The sequence below is a fragment of the Cnephaeus nilssonii genome (genome assembly GCF_951640355.1).
Source record: "Cnephaeus nilssonii genome assembly, chromosome: 17".
Classification (NCBI taxonomy): domain Eukaryota; kingdom Metazoa; phylum Chordata; class Mammalia; order Chiroptera; family Vespertilionidae; genus Cnephaeus; species Cnephaeus nilssonii.
This window is the reverse complement of record NC_137088.1, coordinates 41962307-41986933: the sequence shown is the minus strand read 5'-3', so window position 1 is coordinate 41986933 and position 24627 is coordinate 41962307. Positions and strand designations below refer to the sequence as shown.

General features: G+C 44.5%; 2 protein-coding genes across 3 annotated transcripts in view; one reads left to right on the top strand and one right to left on the bottom strand.

Annotated features, from left to right (window-relative positions):
- Positions 1–11699, top strand: part of ACTR8 (actin related protein 8) — a 16592-nt gene extending 4893 nt beyond the window's left edge. For both annotated transcript variants that reach the window (XM_079794717.1, XM_079794718.1), the window contains exons 4-14: positions 393–497; positions 773–946; positions 1905–1998; positions 2205–2337; positions 3845–3998; positions 4721–4816; positions 5246–5386; positions 6262–6526; positions 7235–7398; positions 8189–8378; positions 11561–11699. In XM_079794717.1, the coding sequence (XP_079650843.1) occupies positions 393–497; positions 773–946; positions 1905–1998; positions 2205–2337; positions 3845–3998; positions 4721–4816; positions 5246–5386; positions 6262–6526; positions 7235–7398; positions 8189–8332 (1470 nt within the window). In that variant the 3' untranslated portion in view covers positions 8333–8378; positions 11561–11699. The remainder of the gene's footprint in view (positions 1–392; positions 498–772; positions 947–1904; positions 1999–2204; positions 2338–3844; positions 3999–4720; positions 4817–5245; positions 5387–6261; positions 6527–7234; positions 7399–8188; positions 8379–11560) is intronic.
- IL17RB (interleukin 17 receptor B) lies at positions 10299–24627 on the bottom strand. Its single transcript, XM_079794722.1, has 11 exons — positions 24538–24627; positions 22337–22361; positions 21412–21540; positions 19756–19883; positions 18976–19102; positions 16974–17021; positions 15823–15962; positions 15388–15453; positions 14257–14356; positions 13054–13149; positions 10299–11831 (listed from the first exon to the last, which is right to left on the bottom strand). The coding sequence occupies exons 1-11, from the start codon at positions 24595–24597 to the stop codon at positions 11302–11304; spliced, it is 1449 nt and encodes a 482-aa protein (XP_079650848.1). The 5' UTR covers positions 24598–24627; the 3' UTR covers positions 10299–11301.

Sequence of the window (24627 nt, the reverse complement as noted above, 5' to 3'; positions counted from 1 at the left end):
AGTCTTAAGTGTATAATTCCAAGACCTTGTTGGGAAGCTGTATTCTTACCATAATAGTTATTTTAATGCAAAAACCAATACTATTAGGAATGGCTATGAGTCAGTATGATATGTAAATTTGTATTCAACTTTAGGTAGAGTGCAGTATTAATTTTGGACTGGCTGTGAATCACAGCTTAGGTGTCAAAAATCACAGGGAAAATCTAGATTGCGGAAAAGGACAAGAGAATCCTTTTGTTACCAGTCAGTATTTCCCCAAGTATCTTGGGTTTGTGATTAAAATTTGCCACTATATCTGGTCCCTGAGGGAGAGGAGAAAAGAGGACTCAACTACACACCCCTTTTTTTCCCTTGCCTAAATTCAGAGAATTAATGATGCACTCTCATTTCAGGCACGCTCCTACAACAAGCAGATGCGACCTGCAATTTTAGATCACTGTTCCGGAAATAAATGGACAAACACATCTCATCACCCTGAGTTTTTGGTAGGAGAAGAGGTAGGCAACTTCTTTACTGTGAAATGGAAGAAGAAAACCTCATCTTAATGCTGAAATTCATTTACTTTCCCATCCAGTTCTAGTTCCCTGGCATTCCGTAATCCTACTTTGAGGACCAGATAGTCACTCTGGCTCTTGAAGTAATAGATACTCCACCCTCGACACTTAGAACATTCAGCAAGTGTTGATGATAATTTCTAGCTTTAGAATTTTGAATGTGAATCCAGAAAACCCTGAGAGAAGAGTTTTAATGTGTTCATCTCCCTGTATTCTAGGCCTTGTATGTTAATCCACTGGACTGTTACAATATCCACTGGCCTATTAGAAGAGGGCAGTTAAATACTCACCCAGGACCTGGGGGCTCCCTTACAGCTGTTCTGGCAGATATTGAAGTAATATGGTCTCATGCAATACAAAAATACTTGGAAATTCCGTTGAAAGATTTAAAGGTGAGCTCAGATTCCCAATTACTTGGATTGTCTTTAAGATTCTTGGTCGCCCGACCAATGTGGCTTAGTGGTTGAGCATCGACCTATGAACCAGGAGGTCACTGTTCGATTCCCCGTCAGGGCACATACCTGGGTTGCACAGGCTTGATCCCCAGTAGGGGGCATGCAGAAGGCAGCCAATCAGTGCTTCTCTCTCATCATTGATGTTTCTGTCTCTTTTCCTCTCCCTTCCTCTCTGAAATCAATAAAAATATATTTTTCAAAAAAGTTTGGCCCGTGTGGCTCAGCAGTTGTGTGTTGACCCAGGAACCAAGAGGTTACTGGTTTGATTTCCATTCAGGGCACATGCCTGGGTTGCAGGCTCAATCCTCAGTAGGGGTGCATGCAGGAGGCAGCCCATCGATGATATTCTTCTCTCATCGATGTTATTATCTCTCTATCCCTCTCCCTTCTTCCTCTCTCTCTAAAAATAAATAAAAACATGTTTAAAAAAAAAAAGATTCTTGGTCAATTAAAGTACCCATTACTGAGTTATTTGTAATATAGTGTCCTTGAAGCATTCTTGGCCTTCAGGTGAGGATATCTTTTCTTCACTGAATCTCCCTTAAAGCTTCCTCTTTTTCGTGTTCTGTTTCTTTGATGTCTCTCTCTTCTGCTCTGCAGACAGCAAGCTTGCTCATGTTAATAATGCCTTCTCTCTGGACCTTTTTCAGACACATGAGTTACCTTATTTTTCATTTCACAATTGTTAAATAATTCAAAGGAAAAGAAAAAAATCAACATTTTCTATTTTTTCGTAAAACCCAAAAGATAGAGTGTTTTGAGTTTTTATTATGGGCCTCTAACCATTACTGCTACTGCTTTAGAGAGAATCCTCTCTGAAGACAAGTGTGGTGAAATGTATTTTGACCTGACTGTAATGTTAACTGTTTAATATTTTTTTCTTTGTTCTTCTTAGTATTATAGGTGTATCTTGTTAATTCCTGATATTTATAATAAGCAGCATGTGAAAGAATTAGTGAATATGATCCTAATGAAGATGGGTTTCTCAGGTATGTCTGATACTCCAGTGAAGCCTGCTTGAAATGAGAATCTCTTTTTCACTGACAAAGTTAATCCAATTTACTGCTTTATTGAAGTACTTATTTGAGAGATTCGGCAATGCTTGAATATTTGCCCAGAAGTTCCTAGAAGTTGATGATTTGTTTTAGGAGCGTTGCTGCTCCCCAGCTCCTTGCTCCTTTGCCTTTTGTTTTAGGGATTGTGGTCCATCAGGAGTCTGTGTGTGCCACTTTTGGAAGTGGTTTAAGCAGCACGTGTATTGTAGATGTTGGGGACCAGAAGACAAGTGTATGCTGTGTGGAGGATGGGGTCTCTCATCGGAATACTCGGTAAGGGACCTGGGAGGTGGCATTCCCCATCCTTCTCCCCTCACAATCTGTTCAGCTATAAAGCATCACAAGTCAGAAAGAAATTATTTGTAAGGAATTATATATCCTGATTTTGCATAGGAAACCAGCAATATTGTGGAAGTGCAAATTCTAGCAAGACTAGAAACAACTGATTTTACCCTTTCCTTTGGGACTCTCTAGTGTAGGTTCAACCAGCAGCTCCTGAAAGTTCTAGTGTGTGCTGTACTGTCCCGGAGGAAGCGTATAGGTTAGCTCTGTGTCTTTTGCTGTGGTCTGGCCTAGAGACACCAATCACTCAACAAAGCTTGATTTAGGCAAGTCATGTAGGAGAAAATAGGTTTTCAGGTTCGAGTTCTCTAGCTAGCTAGCATTTTGAGTATTTGCTTTTCTTGCCATAAATGGTGTTCAGTGAGTAACTTAATGGTGGTTAGTTCCCTTCTTGTGTCATCGCTGATATGAGAGTCAAGTCAATAAATAACTAGCAGGTTTGCTGCTTGTCCTTCCTGAGACAAGCCCTGGCCAGGTAAGCAAGCACACTCCAGTAGTGCACGTGTGGGCTCCTTGCAGCATTGTGTGCTCCCAGGATGGCTTCTCCAGGAAGCTTGGATTCTTCTTGTCCCTTACATTAGGTAGTTTGAATCTCAAAGTATAGAAACAAATACAAAAGAGGTCCTAAGAAGTCCATGAGAAAGGTTAATCTGTTGTCTCCCACCCCAAGTTACAAAGCATTCTAAAACCCAGTATGATTTAGTTCGGCTCATTCATTGTTTATATTGTCTAATGCCAGTGATTTTCAAGGTATTACGAAAACACTGGATTTCAGTTCTCTAACCACTAAAATAACGTAGCAGTGGTCTTTCCAAATTGTAGACACGTTCAGTTAGTGGATATTACCCTCACAGGTTTCTCCCATAACTTTGTCTTACGGTGTTTGTCACCTTTATTTGTTGGGGAATATACATAGGCAAACAACTATCAAATGGTGAATGTTGGAAATGAGCTGGACTTAATAGTGTGTTTTCTGTTTCTTAGATATTTTTTGCAAATAGCATGACTGCTTCTAGGTGCTCTACCACTAGTTTATTCCAGAGTTCCCTTTCTCCCTCCCATCCATTTATCTGTTCTTTCATTCTTTTTTTTTAAATATATTTTTATTGATTTCAGAGAAGGGAGAGGGAGAGAGAGAAACATCAGTGATGAAAGAGAATCATTGATTGGCTGCCTCCTGCACCCCCTTACTGAGGATCGAGCCTGCAACCCGGGCATGTGCCCTTGACCAGAATCGAACCCGGGACCCTTCAATCTGCAGGCTGACGCTCTATCCACTGAGCAAAACCAGCTAGGGCTGTTCTTTCATTCTTTTAATTTATTCCTACAACAAAAACATTTCTTGAAACTTGTTCTTTGTGCCTAATGGAGTTTTTGAATCACCCTTTGCATCTTCTGAACTGAGAGATTACTCATCTGCCCTTTCTCTTAACTCTAGACTCTGTCTGGCATATGGAGGGTCTGACGTATCAAGATGTTTTTACTGGCTGATGCAGCGAGCTGGATTCCCTTATAGAGAATGCCAATTAACAAATAAAATGGATTGCCTTCTTCTGCAGCACCTAAAGGAAACTTTCTGTCATTTAGATCAGGTGGGAGCAAAATTAAAATTGATTATTTTTGCTTTCAGGAAAAACATAACAATATCATGCTACCCTTTCAACTTAAGCTGATAAAGCCTTGAAGCTGAAGCCTGTAGGAGTGAGTCTTTTGGTGAGGTCATAGCTGTGTCTCAGGCTCTGGAGACTGCTTGTGTTTTTTTTAAGAGTTTAGCAGATACCTCTCTATAGGTTCATGAAGGATGAAGTTAAATCTTTACGTGTGAAGAATAGTAGCAGGTAATATGTAGGTACAGACACTTAGTAAAATGGCACCTTTTGAAGCACTTTCTTAGTACTGTGAACAGTCAACATTTTATCATTGCTGTATATGGTTCGCTACCTTTTTATACTCTGTTTTAGATCTTTCTTTCACCTTTTCAAGTAATATAATTCTGATAAAAATTGTTGAGAAATATAAAGCTAGGTAACATTCCTCAGTTATTGAGAACGTTTTCTGATTGATTTGGGTCATTATATTAGTATTTTATCGATAATGAAGAAAACAAAACATTTAACATTTGTGTCAATTTCACAAATGTTAAAAGGAAAGCAAGTCACCATTGAACTCTTATGAAGTTCCAGTGGGTGTGGTAGAAAGTTGTAGGGCAGCCCTTTTATAGGTGAGGTTAAGGTGGTAGGGAGGCTTCATTGTAATTGGAGGAGTTTACATGCACTTTTACTGACTCACTGACAGCATCTTTTCCTGGAACCAGGACATCTCTGGGCTTCAGGACCATGAGTTTCAGATTCGACATCCAGATTCGCCTGCCCTGCTTTACCAGTTTCGATTGGGAGATGAAAAACTCCAGGTAACGTGTGGGTATATATTTTCACGGCTAGAAAGAAAGCCAGCCAGGCTCAGTCACTTGCTGGAAACTTCATGAGGTCAGAATGTGAACTGGTTGTAGATTATTCACTAAATCAAATTAGAATAGATCTGAGAACCATCTTTTTAATTAGTCACTACGTGATAAGTCATTGAGAGAGAGATTCCATTCTTCTAGGTAACATTTGCTTTGAGATCCTGTGGTGTCATATCACCCATTCATTGCATGATTAGTGAGTTTTCTGCCTGTCTGCACTGAAGAAATAATGCTTTTCCCAAAAAAGGACACTGCACAATCTAACTTCTAGGATCTAATCTGCCAGTTTTATTTTCTGGAAGAACAAAATTTAGTGGGTCAGTTTTTTTTAAGAGGCAGTATCTCAGCTGATTATTCTTTTCCTTCCACACACAGGCTCCAATGGCTTTGTTTTATCCAGCAACCTTTGGAATCGTTGGACAAAAAATGACGACTCTGCAGCACAGGTCCCAGGGTGACCCTGAGGACCCTCATGATGAACACTACCTGCTGGCCACACAGAGCAAGCAAGAGCAGGTCCGCAGGTTCTGGCGTGAGAGGAGACGGTTTTGTCCCTGCAGGAGAAGTTGGCCCGTAATTGATGGATCAGTGCAGTCACTGCCATCTGACAGAGTGCTAAAGCTGATCCTGTTTTAGAACTGTGGATGAAATGAAGTCTAAATTTAAAATCTGGGTGGCAGATCTTTTTTGGTTCTGCAAGCATTCATCCATTTTTCAGAATACCAGTCCACACATTTGAAAGTAAATTTAATGGAGTTACATTTGAATATTTACCCGCAGTAAATATTTTCAGTAAAACCTCACCTCTATTTAATTATAAGGTATGAGAGTTGTGTGGCATAAGCACAGAGCTGAATTCCTTTGTCCAGAGCTGATGCTAGTAATAGGATGGCTGATGCAGGGGCACAAATTAGAGCTATTATCTGCTAATGAAACAGCAGCTCAAGGTGAAGAGAAGAGGGCCGTAGCATTTTCTAGTCCTCATTCCTGCCCCAAAGGTGAGCACAAGGTGGTTAGAAAATGAGGATTTCATAACAGTCACTGGCCTAAGAATTCCACTGAAATACTCCACTTAAAAACTCAGTCCAAGGAGAAAGTTAGTCTGCACTGATATCTCAACTTTAAAATCCAGCCTGTAATAGTCAGGTGCTGAGATCGCCCTCCCTGCCAGAGACTGCTTTAGAATTGTCATAGTGCATCCTCTTCTGTCATCACTCCCTCCAGGTGGTTGGTTGTATACTCTGGTGCATTTCCTCTCTGCACCACAGCGGCAGGCCCTCGTGTATAGTGGTGCATAGTGAGGGAGCAGCAGGGGGGAGGGGGGTCTAGTTGAAAAGCATCGACAACGTTCTTAGTCATACCATCTACTTGATTGTCCTTTTCATTTAAAGTCTGCAAAAGCTACTGCTGACCGCAAGTCTGCATCCAAGCCCATTGGATTTGAAGGGGATCTTCGTGGGCAGTCCTCGGATCTTCCAGAAAGACTCCATTCCCAGGAGGTGGATTTGGGGTCCTCCCAGGGAGACTGTCTGATGGCTGGCAATGACTCTGAGGAGGCCCTCACCGCACTGATGTCCAGGAAGACTGCCATCTCGCTGTTTGAAGGGAAAGCCCTAGGCCTGGATAAAGCCATCCTTCATAGCATAGACTGCTGTTGTAAGCACATTCGGGGAGGCCGGGAGATAGCAATTACACGAACTGGCTAAAGCTAGGTATGGTTGTGCAGTGTAGCATAGCGTTACTCATTCAAAAACAACCGAGCACCTACCTTGTGCTTGCATTATTGGGTGTTGGGAATTGGTTCCTGGCCTCGTTGGAGGAGACCAAAATAAGGCAAATTATCACGCAAATGTGAAATTAGAACTGTGGCAGGTGCAAAGAATGGAACTAAACAGTACTGACCGAGAGCTTCTGAATGAGGGATTTAATAAGGGTGTTTTACACCATAGGAGAGGTATGGAGGGTGGGAGTCAGGGAAAGCTTGTTTGAGAAAAAACCACTTGAGAGAGATCTGGGCGGTGAGTGGAGGTTAGCCAGCCACGGATGGGTCGCATTGCAGGCTGGGGAAGAAGCCTGTGTGAGGGCCAGTGTGACTGGGACATGGCTAGAGAAGTGAGTGCATGCTACATGGGGCTTTTTAGGCCTCCTCAGAGATTTGGATCTTGCTGCGAGTACCAGGGTGGGGGCAGCAACTTGCTCCTATTTGTGTTTTACAAAGTTCCTCTGGCTGCATTGTTAATGGGTTGGAGAGAGATCCTTGAGAGGGCTCTTGCATTATCTAACTAAGCAAGAGGTGGTGGTGGGTATGCCTAGGGTCGGTGGATATGGAGAAAAAGCGTGGAAGGGCTATCACTGTCTTTGCAGCATCTGATGACACCAAAAAGAAGATGTACAGTTCCATCCTGGTGGTGGGAGGTGGCCTGATGTTTCATAAAGCACAAGAATTTCTGCAGCACAGAATTCTCAACAAAATGCCACCTTCGTTCAGGCGAATTATTGAAAATGTGGAAGTAATCACAAGGCCCAAGGTATGTTGTTCATGGTGCAAGTTGGACTGTGCAAATGGAACCTCCATATTTCTAATTCTATTGTATGCGGACAGATAAAATCCTGTAAGTTATTGTCATATGTCTGGGAGTTCTTGAGGGTTTGGGGCAAGTGGAAATGTTACTTACAGCAGGTCACAGATGTGGAGAAAGCTCTGAGCAAGGGGACTGGATTCTGGGTTTTAGTCCCTGCTTTGCTCTCTAAAGCTAGCAAGACTGACTGCCTCTGTAGGATGGTGGGACCTGGAGGAGACTGGCCCATGTCATGCCATCAGCCAGAACAACTCCCTGTTATCTTTCATGCTGAGAATCTGCTACTGGTCCCTAGACCAGGTGATCTTTAAGAATCATTTAGGCTTGAACTGTCTTGAAATATAAACCTAGGAATTTAGAAACAAATTGTGCCTATGCTTCATTATATCTCATTGACAATTCCTGGGAATGTTCTCACTTAATTTTAATCCTGAGGGAGAGATTGTGAGGTATATTTATTCTACCCCAATTTCAAAGTAAGTTATTTCCTTACAAATGTTCTGTCTTCAGAGCTGTTTATGGAATAATAGTGAATAATAGCAGCTGTAGTAATACAAACTAAAAAGTTTTCTTGTCAGTTGAAACAAAGAGGCCTGTAGTTCATGAGTCCTTAATGCAGGTTTAAAATCTGGCTTATCAGGTATAGACTCAGCGGGGGGGTTTCCACCCCCAAATTCAAATAAATGATTGAGTGGACATCTTGTCTGCTTGTGCTGACCTATCTGTACTGCCGCTCTAGGACATGGATCCTCGGCTGATTGCATGGAAAGGGGGCGCAGTGCTGGCTTGTTTGGATACGACACAGGAACTGTGGATCTACCAGCGAGAATGGCAGCGCTTTGGTGTCCGCATGTTACGAGAGCGAGCTGCCTTCGTATGGTGAAATGGACAGGAAAAGTCACTCTTGGAGACCCGAAACAAGCCTCTTGGTATAAAAGACTCTTCGAGAATATATATATATATATGTATATTTTTAAATTTATTACCCTAAGTGCTTCAATTTCATGGAAAATAAATGAATTTTAACTTGTGTTGAGAACATGACATTGGTGTGGAATTATAAGCTGCTTCTGCAGTTGACGTTTGAGAATAAATGTGCTAAGGTCTCCTGCCCCTTTCAGGGTCTCAGGAACTTCACAGAGATGTGAGTGGTTGAGCAATTGTCAAGTGGTGAAGCTCTTCATTGAAGTTGACTTCTGAGTGACATGAGACAGTCTCCTGCGTCCCTGAGGAGTGGGTGTGTGACTTGGGAGCATGAATTGTGTGGTCATGACATTTTCCCTCTTGGCTAGAACAGCGAGCACATCATGTGACTTGTGTGTTCTCGGAATTTCAAATAGGAACAAGTTTTGTTTTTGTTTTTAAAATTTTTCTGTTACATTACAAAAATGATGAGGGCAGATTCAGGTCTAGATTTGTCAAGACAAAGGTTTAAGGCTGGGCTGGCTGGCTTTAGTTACCCAACATGCTCTAGGGCAAGGAAAAGAAAACAGTCATCATCTGACCAAAACTGAATGAGAGCAGGAAAGGGAATTTTGTTTCTTTGATACGGCCAATAGGAATGACTTGGGTATAATTTAGGGTTGTTAGCTCGTGTTGTACAGATAAGTCGGCTGACTGCTACAATTACTGCTAACAATTCCCTTTACCTGAAGAACCAGTGAAAACATTTGGAGTTCTTTGTGTTCAGTGTGGTCAGTTGACCTTAACCTGTGAGCAGTCTGAAGCAGATAGCTGTCACCACCAGTGGACCAGGCCTTAGAGAAGCCTGAGCAGAAGAGAAGGCATTGTTTGCTGAACCGGAGCCAGTCAGTGAGCACTGCGTGAGGGCTTAGAGACCTGGAAGGGTTGGGCAGTGCCCAATTCCTGCCAGTCTCTTGCACTTGCTTCCACTATCTCACCACCAAGAACTGGAGGTGGGACTGGGGCAAAGACAAATGTAGGGACAGTTAAGGAGTGAATAAGAGTGGAATATAGAATAAGGATGGTAATAAGTCCTTAGACATGGAGCAATGCTGGTAACAGCATTTTGCATTAATAAGAGTATTCTATGTATCTGCCTAGTAGGTTAGGAACAAGGGAGGGTATAACAAAATGTAACTTGCTAGTACTATTTGGAATGTATGCCTTCAATTTGAAAATCGTATGTTCTTTGACTTAAAATATTAAAAAAAAGAATACATTTACATAAGATTTTATGTTTCTGAGCTGTACTTAGTACTGGCTACCTAGTTCCAAAAATAGAATTTTTTGTTTGTTTTTAATGTGTTTATTGATGTGAGAGAGAGAGAGAGAAGAGAGAGAGAGAAACACCAATGTGAGAGAGAGATATCTATCAGCTACCTCCTGAACGCACCCCAACCAGGAATTGAGCCTGCAACCTGAGCATGTGCCCCAACTGGGAATCAAATCAGTAACCTATCGGTGCATGGGACGACGCTCAACCGAGTCACAGGGGCCAGGGCTATTTCTGTTTGCAATAGTTTTTCACGTAATAGCATATTGCTCTTATAACGTAGATGTTGATTCAGAGGAAGTTAGCTTCTGGTCCAAGTTTTAACATAGCCATGTCCGTCTTTTATCACCAGCACTTTAAAGCACTGTGAAGACTAATCTTGACAAATAAGTGACTTTTGCCACATTAAACATAGTGACCGAGTCATTACTAAGTATCTGCTGGTGAAGCTGGACATAGTGAGATTTCACCCTATGATTATGTATTTTGGTTATTTTATTCTTAGGACATGTATTAGAATACTCAAGAAATACATTTTATCAGTCATCTACCTGAAACTGGTCCACATTCTGGAGCAGATTTAGTATTGTGCTGTGTGAAAAGACAGGCATGCCCAGAAATATGTTAACATATATAACCTTTTCGTGACCTAGAGTAAAAAAGATGCTTTTAGGAAAATAAAAAGTTAGAAGTCTCAAAATACCACATAACTCTTGTATTCTGTAACTCTGGTAGTTTGTTTTTACCTAAATAAGCCATTATAGTAACTCATTTATAATAAGTTTACTTCAAGAGGGCTGTCTTCCAACATAGGAATTATTTTTGTTCTAAACACAGAAATTTACATAATCAAGAAACTCTGAACTCTGACAGTGACCTCTAACAGGTAACTGGACAGAAGTAGACGACAGGTCTGCAAGTGTATTTTGGTGTTCCTGTGAAAGGCACCTGTACAAGAGGCAAATAGGACACAAACCTCGTTCAGAGAGGGAAGGTGCTATGAAAATGCCAAATACTACAAGTGGATACAAATGTACTAGGTCGTCTGGTCAGCAAAGATGGGTCCAGCCTGTTGTTCCTGTTTGTGTTAATGAAGATGTGTGTGAGAGCGAGTTTTTAATCTAAGAAATTACTGAGTGAATTGGCTAGGGCTTACTAAATTTAGCATTCATTAATTAATCTTAGCACGTCACAAAGCTAAACACGTCTGCCAACAATGCAGGGCAGGGACTATTCAGGACTGGACGTTCAGCAGGAAGAGGCTTTCTCATTGCATTGTCAGATGGTACAGTTTCATGTTATAACTATTATTTTTAGTTATGAAATTGATTTAGCTTTATAATTATAAATTTAGTTTCCATTCAGTTAATACTACAGTAGTTAGTAATATTTGTAACTAGTGGCATAAAATTTTTAATTACTAGACTAAGGCGTATACGTTCCTTTATGAGTCCTCCCTGTTACTAAAGCAGTTATATACATACAATCCGCCCTACAAGTAGCCTGTACAGGGTAAACTCCAGAACCAACACAGAAGCTTTTCTAACGAGGGGTAGGAAGGCTTCAAGTTCTCGCTTCCCATGGGTGGGCTACACGGAGGAGAGGCTGTGGCAGGCTCACAGCCTTTTCCCCACCGACGCGTGCTGCTCGGCATGGAGCAGTTCTTTGCAGAAAGCGCCAGCGTCCTGCATGAGGTAGTACTTGGGGCAGACGTTGAGGGCACTGTAATCGTCTTTGGTATCAGCCTCTCTAAAGTAGACCACCATGTATTTGTGCAGATGAGTCTGGCTCCTCAGGTCGCTGCAGAAGAGGTTAAAGGCCAGGGGGAACAGGTCTTGGGAGTTCTCATGAGGGCTACCCTTGCTCTTGCCACAGGTCCCGTCACAGACGGTGCTGACATCATTGGAAAGAAGGAAAATGACTTTTTCCGCGGCTTGCTTCTGAGTGGTGAGCCACTGCACCAGACCCATCTCGGCTATTTTCTTTCTCTGCCACTTGTCAAGGATAACCTCACTTCTGCAGTGGTTCTGAAGAAATTCAGTGAAGTAACAAACTGTGTGCTGGAAACATATTTCGGGTGGGTAGACCACAAGAACCTTAATGGGGGGCAGTAGCGTGGTGGTGGGGAAGGAAGTCTTGATCCTTTCTGTGGAGAGAGAGAAGCATTTGTTTTCTATTAACAGCAAATGGCAGTCTTTTGCCGTAAAGATGTTGTAAAAGCTATATTTTGTAAGTCCTTATCACTAAGTCAGTCTCTTAGTCAAGCCACACCTTTTAAGGTAAATTCATAGGTTTGAGGTATTGTGTTTTAGGTGGGTTGTTGTAACTTGAGTATTATTAGTACCATATGTAAACAGGAACAAACATCCTGGCCTCTGCCCTTCACGTTTTGGGTCAATTCAGTAGTAATTCCATTTTCTACCTGAAGGTGGTAGCATTTCTTTATAGTTCCATAGGGTTAAGTGGCGCCCCTTTTCCGCTGGAACGGAACTGGAAAGCTGCCCTATGTGTGCTACAGAACAGAAACCATCTTTGAAAGCACTATAGCTAATTCAGGCCACACAACATCTTCTAAGTACAAGTATCCCCGAGGTCCTAGTTCCACAGCTTTCTTAGCTTAGGTCACGAGATTGAGCTTGTTCTATCTACGCCATCACAGACGCAGACTGCCTTTTTATTTCCTCTCCTCTCAGGGTGCCACCCTCTAGCTGGGTGTCTTTTTACTCGGGTTTCTATAGTCAGTTCTCAATATTTTAATGTTGGCAAGTCCTTCGAGTAGAGTCCAAGTTACCACTGTTCTTATGCCTTGTAAGAATTATTTTTAAAAATAGAAACTAGCAGAGAGTACTTGTCACAGGTACAATGCCATTCCTTATTAGCGATCTTTGCCCTTTTCAGTACGTGTCCATGCCTCAGTGGTAAAAATAAAACAGATGATAGCCACAGGTTTGGAGATTCAGTCCCTGCTTTACCTCAGCAGATGTGACCTAGTCGTTACGTCAGTTTTTAAGAGAGTTCTAGGCACTAAGAAAATGTTTTCTGAGTCCTGTCCAGTGCCAAAATGGGATTGCCTCTAGAGCAGTGGTCGGCAAACTCATTAGTCAACAGAGCTAAATATCAACAGTACAATGATTAAAATTTCTTTTGAGAGCCAAATTTTTTAAACTTCTTCTAACACTACTTCTTCAAAATAGACTTGCCCAGGCCGTGGTATTTTGTGGAAGAGCCACACTCAGGGGCCAAAGAGCCTCATGTGGCTCGCGAGCCGCAGTTTGCCGACCACTGCTCTAGAGGAATCTCCTTTAAAAACATTCCAAGTGTTATTTCTTCATCCGTGCTTCTTTAAAGCACGGCATTATTACCCTTACCATGCCTCCGCATGAGACAGATCCCAACCGCCAGCATCCACATGGCTGCCAGTGGGGCCAGGAGGAGAGGTAGCCAGCCATTGAGTACGCTTCTGCCTGCAGAAACAAAACCAAACCAAATGACCTCCTATTTGGAAACTAAGATTTTTACTCTATACTTTGCAGAAGTTTAGACCCCTTTAAAACCAAAGGCCACTAGATCTCTCGGTCTGCAGAATCATATGTTTTCCTACAGCATCCACATCTTTCACTTCTTTCTCAAGAGGGATATGGGAGGAGGCGGAGAACAGTCCTCTCAAATCACTTTGGCTTCCTACTCCATGTTTACACCGTGGTAACCAGAGTTCATGTTCATTTGTTGTTGTTCTTTGACGAATTAATGTTATTCTGGGCACAGATACTTAATATCTAGTACACAGAGATGGCATTTTTAAAGGCTGTTTTGTAAGACTTGGATATGTGGTGGTATTGCCACCCCTCACGGAATGCCAAGGACTAGTAAGCTCAGGCACACAGATGTGCTCAGGAGCCCACAGTCACTGCGGCCACACAGTCAGGACTGTTCGGCACCTGGGCTGGTTCAGTTGATTTGGCTGCATTTCTAAGGACACCTTTCAAGTGTTGACTCCACCCTTGGGCTATTTCCAGAACATCTTATTTGTCCATCTGTCAATGGAAGCACTAACTTCTCTAAATCCGGAGACACATTTTCCAGAACATGCTGCTCTCCACTCCAATGAGGCGTGTCTTCTGGTGCCAGTATTCCTAATTTGTTATCCAAATGTTGGCCATGTGACCCCATCAAGTTACAGCCACAGCCAGGCCTGGGCCACGGGGACTGATAAGATAAATGCAGGGAAATGCATGTTCTCTTATTCACTCAGTTCTGTACGCTCTTGACTTTTTTTCAGCAGATCCTTGTGGCTCTGAACATCCATTTTGCACTGTTTATTTTTCCCCTTCTTGTATATATCCTGCTTCATAAAGGACTTGGGGTGGTTTTATAAATAAAGCCTTCATTCTTATTCCAACCACAGGCTCTGGGCAGCTCTGAAATCTTTCCCTGCCCCCTAGTTCAGCATCCACAGGCAGGGACTCTGTCCCATCCCCATGTACACCCTGTCACATTGGTGGGGGGTGGCAACAGTGGCCCTCATGTCCCGAACCTCTTTGATCGTCCGGTGACAGTGATTGGGCACTTACTGTTATCCAGAGGGTAGGACATATCTGTTTGTGGACAAAGCACAACGGTTCCTTTGCGACGGATGCAGTCGTTGCCACAGGTGTGGAAATACGGAGTCAGCTGAGGGGAAAGGAGAGGCTCAGAAGGTACCCACCCTGTGTCAGAGCAGAGTCTCAGCATGATTCCCACTTCTTCCAAAACTTCTCTTCCCCCTTTTTCTGGTTTCAACCCTGTCCCCACTCCCCCACCCCTTGTAATAGGACATTTTCCCCTTGGTCATACTTCGGTGACAAAGCCCTAAAATCCAAACCAGTGACCCAAGACTGACGCACCTTCTAAGTCTCCTGGGGTCTGAACCTAAACTTTGTACATGTTGCTGTCATGTTACTTTCCATATTTATGTGGGTTAGGTCACATCCCATACATACACAAATATTCCTCACACAAGCGGCAGCAGAGCTCCTATTCATTTCCACTTTATGAAAGAAAGTGGAAATTAATAGGACTAGGGACTAGGAAAGTCTGGTTCCCTGGAAAAGGGTGTGGACAGGTGTCTGCTCCCTCTGGCAGGGCAGGGCACTGCCTTTATGTTCCAAGGAATAGAAAACAAAAGCTCCTCCTATCTTGGGTGTGGCTGTGCCCCACTGAGACCCTCCATGGTCCCACATCATAAACTCAGATTTGAATGGGACCGGAGAGCATCTGCTCGTCCAACTTCCCTCCACCTGCGTAAACTGAGGCCTGTAAGGACAGGAAGTTGCCCTCCAAAGCTCGTACATTAATCAGAAACCCAAGTCTTGGCATTTCACATTGTTTGTTACTTCATTTTGCAGTTAAAACAGGCTTGGGGAAATAAAATGGTACTCCTCTCTCAGAATTACTCATAGACTTTGTGACAGGAAATGAAAACAAGTCCTTTGGAAAGTCAGCAGCCACTAATAAAAGCAAAAGGGGCCATAACTGTAAGGTCAGCCTCCTGACCTCCCCACTCCTAGACCAGTCAAGGATTTCCCATTAACATCGCTTGAGGTGAGACAGCTGCAGAAATGCACAGGCTGCGAACTCACTACTACAACTTTGAAAGGACTCATCAGAAGCCACTGACGGTGGAGAAACAGTCTTCCCCTCCCAGAGTCCTCACTGAACTTTACCTGGACCACAGCACCTTCACTCTCCTCGGTCACTGGAACCATGACTGAAACGTGAGTTAGTTTGCTCTGGCGCAGAGAAGGGAGACAAAATCAAGGATGTGCCATGTGAGTGAGTAGATCAAAGATGCCAGTGAAGAAACCACTCTTCCAAACTCCTCCAGTTCGTTAGACTATGTGAACACGGATTCATTTCCTGCTTTGGACCCTCTACCTTGGTTGCAACTTAGGTTCACAGGGACATTTCCAGGGAAGCCCCAGGGACTTGTTTTTCTCTATTGAACCAATAGGAATCACCCACCACACTTGGACAGGAGACAGTCCTGCCCGGGGTCTCTCAAAAGAAAGGAATCCTAGAGTGTCCACATTGTTCTTCAGCAGGTAAGGAACGCTGGGGCTGAGGATGGGGTGGTGGTAAGGAATGAAGGGAAAGAGTACCTCCAAAACAGAAATCCCAATCACAGTTTCAGTTTGGATAACAGCCATGTATCTATTTCCAAGGGGACTGGTTGTAAAATTCACTTCTACCGTCTTCTCATCCTTCTTACAAGCAGTGATGTTTGGATCCCACAGACTTCCTGTCGGTCCAGAGAGAATCACATGGGTGAAGCTGCGAACTCTTCCCTCATTTAAGTCCCCAAAGGGCTTGACAAAAACAAATACAAGTTTTCAGGTCTACTCTATGAGGAGAAAATAGTTGTTACACTCATGTGACTTGCAAATCAGCACTAGGTTCATTTCCAGGAAGGTGATATATAATAGCATGCATTGTTTCCCCATCTAGGAGACCACTTCTGGCCCAGGCTCAGGCGGTCTTTAGGAGCAGCTCCAGGACTGGCTGAAGGTCCTCAGACCTCTTCACACCCCTATTGTCCTCCACCTCTGCTAACAAGGAGACCATGTGCCGCTCAGCCTGACAGGGTACACAGGGATGTCTTGTGGGATGGGGGTGCCTAAAAGATTGAGCATCCTCAGACTACATTACCCAGAAATTTACACAAGTCCTTCTACAATCCTTGGAAATTGGACACTTGGACTGTTTGTCCTGAAGGGGCTGATTTCAAAATTGAAAGGGTAGGGGCAGGTTCTAGTGGCCGCGCATGTAAGAGGTGACCCCTGTGAGGACACAGGTTGAGAACATGCTTTTAGGTCACTGCTTCAGCTAGCACTCCCACCAGGAATGTTTGCTAATCCACATAGAAGGTTCCCAGGGCCCCACGGCCACAGGTCAGAGATACAGGTTCCGAGCAGGTGGAAGGACTTACTCCCCTCCAATCAGGAAGGGCCTTCGATCAGCACCCCCATATATGGTTTGAGCTAAAATGTTCGTTTAGCCACCAGGGTGTGGCATGGTTCTGTGACTTGCTTACTACATAAACCCACTCAGGTCTGTCCTTCCTCGGACAGACTGGATGCGGGATTCAGTGGGCAAAGCCCTGGTGGGGGTCAGCCTTCACTGCCCGGGCAGCTTGGATACATAGTCCCTCTGACCTCGCCTGCCTCCGTTCCTCATGGAAGATGGGCTGAGCTGTGTTGGCTCAAGTTACGAGTTCCTTCAAATAACAAAAGCAAGTGCTGTATTTACTTACCTGCCTGGATGCACTGGGTTTTGTATTTCATTAGATGGTCTAGGCAGCCTGGAAATTTGCATGAAAGTTTTTACATTTTAGAAAAGGTATCTGTGCTCCACCCCCTTGCCAACAAGTACACACACATATATGCTTACCACACCCCATACAAATTGCCAGAACATTCAAGATGTGAGGTAAGATAGCAGATTTAAGTGGGACACGAACATTTTACTGTTGAACAGAAGATTATCTACCCATGAAATGATAACCAGAGTCTAATTTAAATAGAGCCTTTATCACAACAGGATCTATGATCCCCCGAGAAGATTCAAACCAACCTTTAAAATGAGGTTTGGTAACATGTAAATACTGCCCCTACCAGGTGGTGGAGCTTAGTCCACAACACACTCCTATCCCAAGTGGGGGAGACTTAGTGACTTGTTTCCCAAAACTAGACTTGGGAAGGGGAAACAGTAGATTCACTAGTACATGGAGAAGACTGGCAGGTGCCACTTAACCAAGTAATAAAGGTCAACACTACCAATGATGTGTGGATGTCACCCACCCCTTATGGGGTGCCATGAGAAGGGTGCCTCACCCCTGAAGTATACTCAGATGGGGGACATTCCACAGACGCTGGCCAGTACTCTTCAAGACTGTTAAGGTCATGAGGAACAAAGACTAAGAAGCTGTCACAGACCAGAGGAGACTGGGACAGCAAGAGGACATTCATGGAAAAGCTGGCAAAATCCAAATAGAAAGTCTGGAGCTTAGTTAATAGAAATGTACAAACATTGGTTTCTTAGTTGTGACCTATGTCCCATGGTAATGTGAGATGTTAATGATAAGGGTATATGGAAACTCTGCGAACTATCTTTGCAACTTTTCTATAAATTTAAAATCCAGCACAAACACATTTATATTGTTTAAGACGAGGTTTGTTCTCATCAAGAAAGCTGAAACGTGCTGTGTAGTAAGATACAGGTGCCCGAGCAGGTGGACGGCACCAAGAACACCCTGGACCACAGTCTCAAAGAACAATGATTGGAAATTGCCCATCTGGAAATTAACCTGAGACAGAGAACAGGAGTGGGGTACAAACAGGTGACCCATTCCAGATGGGGGTGCTGTGGGAACTGCTGCAGCCAGGCACCATGCTGGCACCTTCACCCATGATCCTGTCTCATCCTAACCCCAGCCCTGTGTGTGACATTGCAGGTGTGACACTGGGGAGCTGATGGAATGACGTAAAGCAGGGGAAAGAACCCAACGTTTAACACAGTGCCATCTGCCTTCACCAACAGTTCAGGGACACACCTACTAATGGCTGTAATCCTCAGAGACCCTGCAGCATGCTCTCAAACAACACAGCATGCTAGGAAGCCAAGACTGGAACAAACATTTTATTATTTTCAAATATATCAATCTACCTTATTTAAAAAAAAAATTTAGAATTAGGGAGAGAGAGAGAGACAGAGAGAGAGAGAAAGACATTGATGTAAGCAAGAAACATTGATCAGTTGCCTCCCACACACATCCTGACCGGGAATTGAACCTACAACCTTTTGGTGTATGGGATGATGCTCCAACCAACTGAGCCACACCGGCCAGGGCTGGAACATACGTTTTGCATCAGTGACAAAGAGTGGCTAAAGTGCATGGACCAAGAAGGACCAGAGTTTGAGTGTCAGTTTCACTTTTACTGTGTATGTGAGCCAGGCCAAGTTACTTGAGAAATGTCTTCACCTGTAAAGCTGCTCTCCCATCCTCGGGATTATTGGAGGCTTATGTGACTTGATGCATTCAAGTGCTCAGCATAGTGCCTGACACACAGAAATGGGCTTTTCCCCAATTTTACCTCTCCTCTCCTCTGTGAGGTGCAGTTACTGTGGTGTCCATATTACAAGACTTGGTAAGGCTAAACGCCATGTCCAGGGTATCCTGGCCTCTCTCTATCAAGCCACATCCCCAAAGCAAGCCTCCCAGCAAGACAGAATAGCAGAAGACTGAGGAAGTTTACCTGGTGAGGTGAAATTCACAGACAATGAGGGGCTGTCATCATTCATATTTGCATTGGGGATGTTATGGGCCCCAATGAAATATTGTGTGTTCAGCTCCACAGAGAAACCAATGTAGGAAAACGTCCACTGAAAGGCAAAGGAAGAGCCCCTAAATTTCTGAAACCTGGCAATGCAGGAACATAGTACCTTTGTGGGGCCTTTTCATTCATAGTTTCATTCCTTAGCCTACTGCTGAAACTTAGGTCTCTAACCGATGTCTACCTAGAGCAGGGGTGGGGAATGTCCGGCCTTGGGTCATATAAGGCCCTCGAAATCTGGCCCTGCCAAGGCATTGGGGGTGAGTTAATTAAATGTTTGACCAAATACAGCAGGCTAAGTTTTAACTTGGTAATTCTGTATGGCCTGTGAATGATGTTGTAAATACCCAAATGGCTCTTGGCAGAAAAAAGGTTCCCCACCCCTGACATAGGGCATGGTCCCCACACAATTTGTCAGTGTAACTCACAGAATCGGAAAAGTGTAAAACTTTAGAGCCAGAATATAACTTAAGTTCAGCCTCCCTCACTTTACTGATGGGGAAACGGAGGCTGAGAGATGCTGACTTGCCCAAGGCACACAGCAGAGAAGTGGCCCAAAATGGGCTTTGAACCCAGGCGGCGTGCTCCAGGCTGGGAGTGGCAGGTGCTCGCCGGCCTGTGCATGCAGCCCTCCATCCATATCCCCCCCAAAGGGCCTTCCTAGTTTTAAGGACAATTCGCCACGTTTCTCCAAGTGCTTACTTTGCCGCCAGAGGGTCTGCTCTGAGTCTGGAAGGCCTCTGTGTAATTGCACCTCACGCAGCCGTAGGACTGGACGTGGCTTTTGCCTGACACACAGATCTTGGTGGCCTTCAGGAAGCGGATGCTGGCTAATGAGGAGACGAGAGCAGCTGGTTATTTAGCACCCAGTATGTGGCCGGCTTGATGCTACGAGTGTACATGCCTCATCTCATTTCATACCACAGACCTAAAAGGTAGACACCAGTGTTGTCCCCAGCTCACCGATGGGGTGGATGACCTTTAGGGAATTTCAGGGAGATTTGCCTAAGCTTACAAAGCTCATTGGGTAGAATATGGATTCAGATTCCAAAGCCCAAATGTTTTCCTCATCACAGGTAAGCCTGAATTTCACAGGCTACCTGCAAAGGTGACTCTAGCTCTGCACTATTCTGAGTCTCTTCAGAAGTAAGAACTTTCTAGAATGTCATCACCAAACCAGGCCTGCTCTGACTGCACTTTTATTCATGCTGGGTCTTCTTCCTGGAGTGCCCTTTTCTCCTATCTGCCTCTCCAGGGCTTGCTCCCTCGAGGCCGAACTTATATCTATAACAACAGCTGACAGATACAAGAGCTCACCCTGCTAAGTATGGGGCCAAATGTGTTATCGCAACATCTAATTTAAAGTGACCTCACCAGGGCCCTCTCCTCTCTTCCCTGCCCCCATCGACTCACAGCTCCTTCCGAGATTCCGAGCAATGTCCTGTGCCCATGTCCATAGCTGACTCACCTCTCTGTTCCCGGCACTCCCAGATTCCTGACCAAATGGAATTTAACTGAATTTAGGGTGGAAACCAAGGCGTGGACTTTAGGACCCCAGAATTGGCTCCTCACAAGCTGCCTTGGGGGACTGCCAGGACTGTCACACTGCTACTGAGGAGTGGAAAAGTCATCTCAGCCAGTGCTTTTCCTTTTTTCCCTCTTAAATTTTTGTTGAATTCATTGGGGTGACATTGGTTAATAAAATGATATAGGTTTCAAGTGTACAATTCTGTAATATATCATCTGTATATTGTATGTGCACCACCCAAGAGGTACTTTTCCTGAACTTGGGGGAGTCATCTCTGTCTTCAACTTGTCTTCTTCCATGACATGTAACATTACACACAGAGAAGCACACAGATCAGAAGGGCTCCACCTGATGAGTGTTCACACTCAGGTAGCCAGTGCCCATGTCGGAAACACCCCAGGAGTGTCCCTCCTGCTTCCTTTCAGTCACTCCCACCCCAGCATAACCACTATCCTGACTCCTAACTGCTTGCATTAGTTTTGTTTGTTTTGCATTTTTATTAATGGAATCATACGGTACACATGACAATAGGCATGTATGCAGATATGAACGTAGAAACGCTTTTGAATCTGGCCTCTTGGATTTGTGAGATTCATCCACATTGTGTATGGTCACAGCTTGTTCATGCTATTGGATTCTAGTCTGTGATTCCAATTCTAGTCAGGCATTTCCATCTTTTGGCTGTTATGAATAATGCTACTATGAGCATTCTAGTATGTGTTTTTGGGTGCATGTATGTATATATTCTTCTGGGTATATGTCTAGGATTAAAATTAAAGGATCACATAATCTGCACATTTCTACCTTAACTTTGATTGATGCAAACTTACCATCTGCTCGGAGTATCCAGCTTATGTTCATCAAAATTGAAGAGCTTTTCGTTACAACGGGTTCCACTCGAAGGTCCCTCAAGTCTCCTGGGGTCAGAGTGTGACTGACCAGCCACTCTGGAGACGGTCCTGGGAGAAGGTGAGACTTCCCATGACACACCCCTCCTTGCCCAATTCAGTGCCATCTCCTCTGAGTTCCTCTCCCTGATCCAACTCTCATTCACAGTCCATCGCTTCTCCCTGCTGCGGCAGCCCGACATTTCTCAGTGTTAACTGACTCAACCTCCTGGCCCCAACCTGCAGACCACTGGGGACCACTCTAGGTGCCTCTGTGTGCCTGTGTATGTATGTATTTAGTGTATTTGACATGTTTATTAGAATCAGTCTTGCCTTCCCCATGCCTCAGCCTGGACTCCATTCAGCTGGCCCACTCACTTCCCACTTTCTAGTCTTTGCTGGTACCGTCTCTCCTCCAGCTCACCCTCTTCATCTACATTTCTTGGACAGAAATCCACCCCGTCTTCAAATGCTACACTCTCAAACACTCCTCCTCTAAAATACTTGCTTCCTGTTTCTAAGTGTAAGTGACCGCCCTCCCACACACTTGCTCCCCCTCCGGGGAGAGGCAGACCTCACTTTCTACCTTGCACAGCCATTCCTGGCCTGCCTGTCCCCTCTTGCTGTCTTCTGGCCAGGACGCACGCCCCCCCCCCCCCCAATCTGAAACACTGGGAGCTCTGAAAGAGGCTGCATGTGCATCAGCTAACAAAGCAGAGAGGCTGCATGTGCTTCAGCTAACAAAGCAATAGTTCACCCTAAGCCTGGCCTCCGATGACCCACTGCCTGGATTCGGGCCCTGTGAAAGTCCAACTGTGCTTCCAATTTCAACATAAAGCCCCAAATACCCATTTCCCAGGGCACCTACCATTCTCAGAGCCACACTGAATCGTCTGCAAGAGAGAAAGAAACCAAGTGTCATGCTGAATGCCAGCAAACCACAAGCCAAATTAGTCAAAACACCTTCCTTTTTTCTTAAATGCATATACAAGGTTCCGAATGCTCAAAAAAGAAAAGCTGGGCTGGCTCCCCTTCACAGTGTGGGGAGACTAAGCTGCCCCATTGTGGGCTATGATGGACCATGGGTCAGCCGTCAGTATACTAGGTCCTGAAGCCTGCTTATCGCCTCAAAGACCGGAGGGGATAGCTCTGGACCATCATGAAGACCCTTCACACGCTAACATTTAACCATAGGCTTTCAGGGCCAGCTAGTATATCGTATCTTTTTATTTTCCCCAGGTTAAGAACTGGCTACGCTAAGAAGATGAACAGAAGAAAGCCACGAATGCAGTGCATGGTACTTTCCCCGGGTTCTTGAAAATATTCTTCTAATACAAAAGGATGGACTCATCTGTGTTATTTACAAAGTCATGAAGCAACTGTGAGCTCATCATGTTACCTTTTTAAAAGAACTTAAATAAATAAATATGTTTCATTGATGTCCAAGAAGTCCAGTACCTCATCCTCTTGGAGTTAACTGCTCATTTTCAAAAAATATATATTTTTATTGATTTCAGAGAGGAAGGGGGAGAGAGAGAGAGAGAGAAACATCAATGATGAGAGAGAATCATCGATCGGCTGCCTCCTGCATGCCCCCCACTGGGGAGCGAGCCCACAACCCAGACATGTGCCCTTGAACGGAATCAAACCTGGGACCCTTCAGTCCACAGGCCAACGTTCTATCAAAACCAGCTAGGGCATTTTTAAAAAAAATAAGAAAAAACAACTAGTAGTTTGGTTTTGGAATAAAATACTGAACCTTTTAGGCAGCAAGCAATAAGTACTAGTGACAAGACTCAATGCCATAAGTCCACCAGCTCTGGGAGCTGATTTATCTCACCTCAACATTTCCAAACACCGTGTCAGACAGAAGGCAAGACTTTTGATGGTTTGGGTAATCTGGGTTTAGGTGCAATTGTCAGTCCCTCACCTTTGTCTTTTGAAGCTGAACTCCAAGGGATAATGTCAGACAATTTTAAAAACAAATCAGTCACCAAAAGGCTGGTGGGACAAGTTGTAGGAAGAAGCAAAGCAACAGATCTATATGTTAGAGAGCAAACTGTTGGCCTAATAGCAACCACTGCAAAGGCACTGAGTTCTTCCTCTAGTGCAGTGGCCGGCAAACTCATTAGTCAACAGAGCCAAATATCAACAGTACAACGATTGAAATTTCTTTTGAGAGCCAAATTTTTTAAACTTAAACTTCTTCTAACGCCACTTCTTCAAAATAGCCTCGCCCAGGCCATGGTATTTTGTGGAAGAGCCACACTCAAGGGGCCAAAGAGCTGCATGTGGCTCGCGAGCCGCAGTTTGCCAACCACGGCTCTAGTGGAAAAGGCCAAGGGGGTGCCTAACCGGGTCAGGCGCGGCAAGGATAGCAGCTGAAGACATCAGGGTACCCGAATGGGGTTTGTCTTTCCATAACTACCATGTTATTATGTGATATGCTCTGCTGAAAAGGCAGGGATGTAATTTCAAATACTGTTTGTGAATGAGCTTTTTCCTCTTTAGTGGCGCAGAACATTCCCTCAGCTGTTCAAGGCTCTGGGGAAGAAAGGAAACTTATGCAGGAGATTACAGCGCTTACCAGCTCCAGGGACCAGGCACCCCAGCACAGCGTGAATCAACATGACAAAAACGGCAAGTGGGAATGAAGAAGCAGATCCTGCACCCCCAAAGGTAGGCAGGCCTCGAGAGACCAAGCAGTAACAGTGCTGAGCACCTACTGTGTGCTGGGCTCTTTGCCGCAGGCCCTCCTGTTCCTCACTAGATTCTGGTGAGTTAGGTGGTTACCCTTTGTTTTATAGATGCGGACACGTAGGTTCAGGGAGCATAAATGACTGGAATAAGTAAAGGGCGGCATTTGAGCCTCGGTCTGTCTGACCAAGCAGCAGGAAGCCCGGTGCTGCCTGACCAGGACAAGTTTGTGTACCCCAGGGGTGCAGACTTGCCCTCTCCAGAAAACCCTCCGCGAACGCCTTAACAAGGCTCAAGCTGGCCGGTCGACCAACTTCAAGGTCCCGGCTGGAGGGATGGAAATGCGGGGAAGGGGCGCGAACGGGAGCTTACCGGCTCCGGGGGCAGGGCGCCCTGGCACAGCGCAGCCAAACTCAGCAACACGAGCGACATCGCAGGGCCACCGCCCCCCACCGCGCGGGC

Bases quoted from the DNA above. Each gene is read 5' to 3' on its own strand.
- IL17RB (XM_079794722.1), bottom strand. From the start codon at position 24,597: ATGTCGCTCGTGTTGCTGAGTTTGGCTGCGCTGTGCCAGGGCGCCCTG. The intron at 21,541-22,336 runs GTAGGTGCCCTG...ACCTTCTCCCAG, and splicing joins TCAGTGTGGCTCTGAGAATG to GACCGTCTCCAGAGTGGCTG. The intron at 13,150-14,256 runs GTAAGTGCCCAA...TTGTTTCTGCAG, and splicing joins GTCCTACCCTCTGGATAACA to GCAGAAGCGTACTCAATGGC.